At 52.7% G+C, this 2,493-nt stretch overlaps 2 protein-coding genes across 5 annotated transcripts in view; one reads left to right on the top strand and one right to left on the bottom strand.

The window, feature by feature from the left end:
• LOC125483420 (serine protease HTRA2, mitochondrial-like) overlaps window positions 1–2,491 on the top strand; it is a 7,382-nt gene extending 4,891 nt beyond the window's left edge. For 2 of the 4 annotated variants that reach the window (XM_048598519.1, XM_048598518.1), the window contains 3 exons: window positions 56–122; window positions 931–1,026; window positions 1,792–2,078. In XM_048598519.1, the coding sequence (XP_048454476.1) occupies window positions 56–122; window positions 931–1,026; window positions 1,792–1,957 (329 nt within the window). In that variant the 3' untranslated portion in view covers window positions 1,958–2,078. Of the gene's footprint in view, window positions 1–55; window positions 123–930; window positions 1,027–1,791 lie in introns of all 4 variants that reach the window. The other 2 variants (XM_048598517.1, XM_048598525.1) reach the window with 2 other exon arrangements.
• LOC109911856 (lysyl oxidase homolog 3B-like) overlaps window positions 2,208–2,493 on the bottom strand; it is a 30,095-nt gene continuing 29,809 nt past the window's right edge. The window contains exon 6 of the mRNA XM_048600647.1: window positions 2,208–2,249. Within this exon, the coding sequence (XP_048456604.1) occupies window positions 2,208–2,249 (42 nt within the window). The remainder of the gene's footprint in view (window positions 2,250–2,493) is intronic.

Genomic DNA, 2,493 nt, shown 5'->3' with positions numbered 1-2,493 from the left:
GGGTAATGGTCTGTGATTGGTTGCGTACTTTCAGTGGCGTGATGTTTTTTTGCAGAGTCCTGGTTCGGAATGGAAACGAAACATCGATACATTGGGGTCCTGATGCTGACTCTCACCCCTCAGTAAGTTTTCAGTTCACTACCTACCCCTTGTCTGTTTGTGATCCTATTTCTGTCACAGAATCTGTTGGTCCTGTCCCTAGTTGCCCCTTGAGAAGGTGGTAATGAGCTGCCATCTTGAATCAATGCAGGCCCTGTGCTGTGTTCGCCAACCTGTCTATGGAGGGTGATGGCCTAGTGGTATATCATTCACCTGTTCATCAACAGGCCCATGTGGGTCCAGATGAATTCCTTATAAATGTGCAATTAAGAGTCTAATGAAACCTGTAAAAACCATTCTTGATTGTCAAAAATATATCCCATCTGGTTCACTAATGTCCTTTAGGGAAGGAAACTGCCATCTTTACCTGGTCTGGCCTACATGTGACTCCAGACCCACAGCAATGTGGTTGGCTTTTATTGCCCATCCCTAATTGCCCAGAGGGCAGTTAAATGCTGCCTAGCCAGCGACACCCTTATCCCGTGATTGAGTAAAGGAAAGGAAGGCTGAGGGGAGAAGAGGTATTTACAGTTAAGGTGTACTTTGGTATGAGAATTGGAGGCAGTAAGGACTGCAGATGCTAGAAGTTAGAGTCAATAAATGTGAAGCTGGAAAAGCATCTGAGGAACAGGAAAGTCAATGTTTCGGGCTGAAACCCTTCATCCTGACGAAAGGCTTCACCCTGAAACATTGCCTTTCCTGCTCCTCGGATGCTCTCTGACCAACTGCTTTTCCAGCTCCACTTTTATTGACTTTGTTATGAGAATGTTTTTGGGAAGGGATGGGTATTTCAGAAGCTCACCTGATTTGGATTGCTCTGAAACATTTCAGAATCCTGAGTGAGCTGAAACTGCGAGATCCCAGATTCCCAAATGTCTCCCACGGCGTTTTAATCCACAAAGTGATCACTGGATCCCCGGCATATCTGTGAGTAACAGCAGGGGCTGGAGAAAGAGGCTTTTTGGAGAGGGCGGGAATGGGTATTGGGAAGAGGGTAACTAGGGCTAGGATGTGGGCACGGGAGCAGGTGTATCTGTGATGGGCGACTGGGGACACATGGGGTATTGTGAATGGTGAGGGTTACGGGAGACGGTGAAAGAGGTATTTGGGAAAGGATGGGGCAATGGGACTTCAGAACATGGGAGAAGCTAATGGAGACGGGGAGAGGGTGTTGGAGATGGGGAGGGGCTATTGGAGCCATTGGGGTGAGGAGTGTATAGGGTAGGCGATGGAGTTTTTAAGATGGGGCTGGGCTGTTGGAGAGGGTGTGCTGGGGTTGGGGTTTTGGGGGTAGAGAGATACTGGAGATGGGAACGTGGTGTTTGGTGGGCGTGAGGGGGGTTATTGTGTGACTCTAGGACCCTGTTACCCCCTTCACTGCGCCCTCTCCTTCTCCCTCTGTTCTCACACATGTCCCAACCCCTCCCTGTTTCCCCATTACCCTCCTCTACACTCTCCCTAAACCCTCTCTTCCCATCCTCCTCTTCCAACCCTCCTATTTTTCTCTGTCTGCCTCCTCGCTCGCCAAATTTCCTCTTCTCTTCCTGTCTCTCTTTTTCTCTGCCCCACACGCCATCATCCCTCACCTCCCGATCAGCCCCTCAGTGCCCGTCCTGCTGAGCTGCTCCCTGGTGCTGATGTCCCCTCTCTCTCTGTCTCCCCCCCACCCCCAACAACTCCCTGTCTGGACAGAGCTGGGGTGAGGCCGGGAGACATTGTCGTGGAGATAAATGGCCGTGTGGTGAAGACGGCAGAAGATGTTTACCAGGCAGTTCACCGGGAGAACTCTCTGACTGTGGTGGTCCGCAGAGGAAGCGAGGAACTCATGATCAATATTGTCCCTGAGGTCCAAGAGTGACGGGCGCATGGGGAATGAGGGTACGGCGTTTGGAGTGAGGAGTGGCTCCTGGGTAACCCTAGAGCTGACAAGGCACAGCTCAGCGTTCTGGACTGTGAGGGGGTGGGGGTGGGGGTGGGGGGGATGGTGGGGAGGGTCTGTGTATTTTGTGGGGGAAGGGGGAGAATCAGTGTATTGTTGTGGGGTGGCAGGGGCAAGGCGTTGTGTAGAAACAGTGCGTTGAGTGTGGGATGGGAATGGAGCACCATGTTCACTGGCTAAGCCTGGGTTCTTGCCATTTCAAAGCTGCCAACTGTATCAAACGGTGATGATGAAGACAATGATGTGACTGCTCAACTTTCAGGAACGTGCACTGTGGTTGAACAGCCAGCTAGGTAGTGTAACCCTCCAGAGCAGCTACGCACCCCCCTCTGCTGGGGTAGGAGGGGATGTTTGTGCGCCCCCCCCTCTGCTGGGAGGGGATGTTTCTGCCCCCCCCCTCTGCCGGGGGGGGGTGTGTGTGCGCGCCCCGCACCCCTCCTGCCGGGTTGGGGGGT

This window comes from Rhincodon typus, chromosome 1, assembly GCF_021869965.1.
Source record: "Rhincodon typus isolate 14 chromosome 1, sRhiTyp1.1, whole genome shotgun sequence".
In the NCBI taxonomy this organism is placed as follows: domain Eukaryota; kingdom Metazoa; phylum Chordata; class Chondrichthyes; order Orectolobiformes; family Rhincodontidae; genus Rhincodon; species Rhincodon typus.
This window is presented reverse-complemented; position numbering and strand designations above follow the sequence as displayed.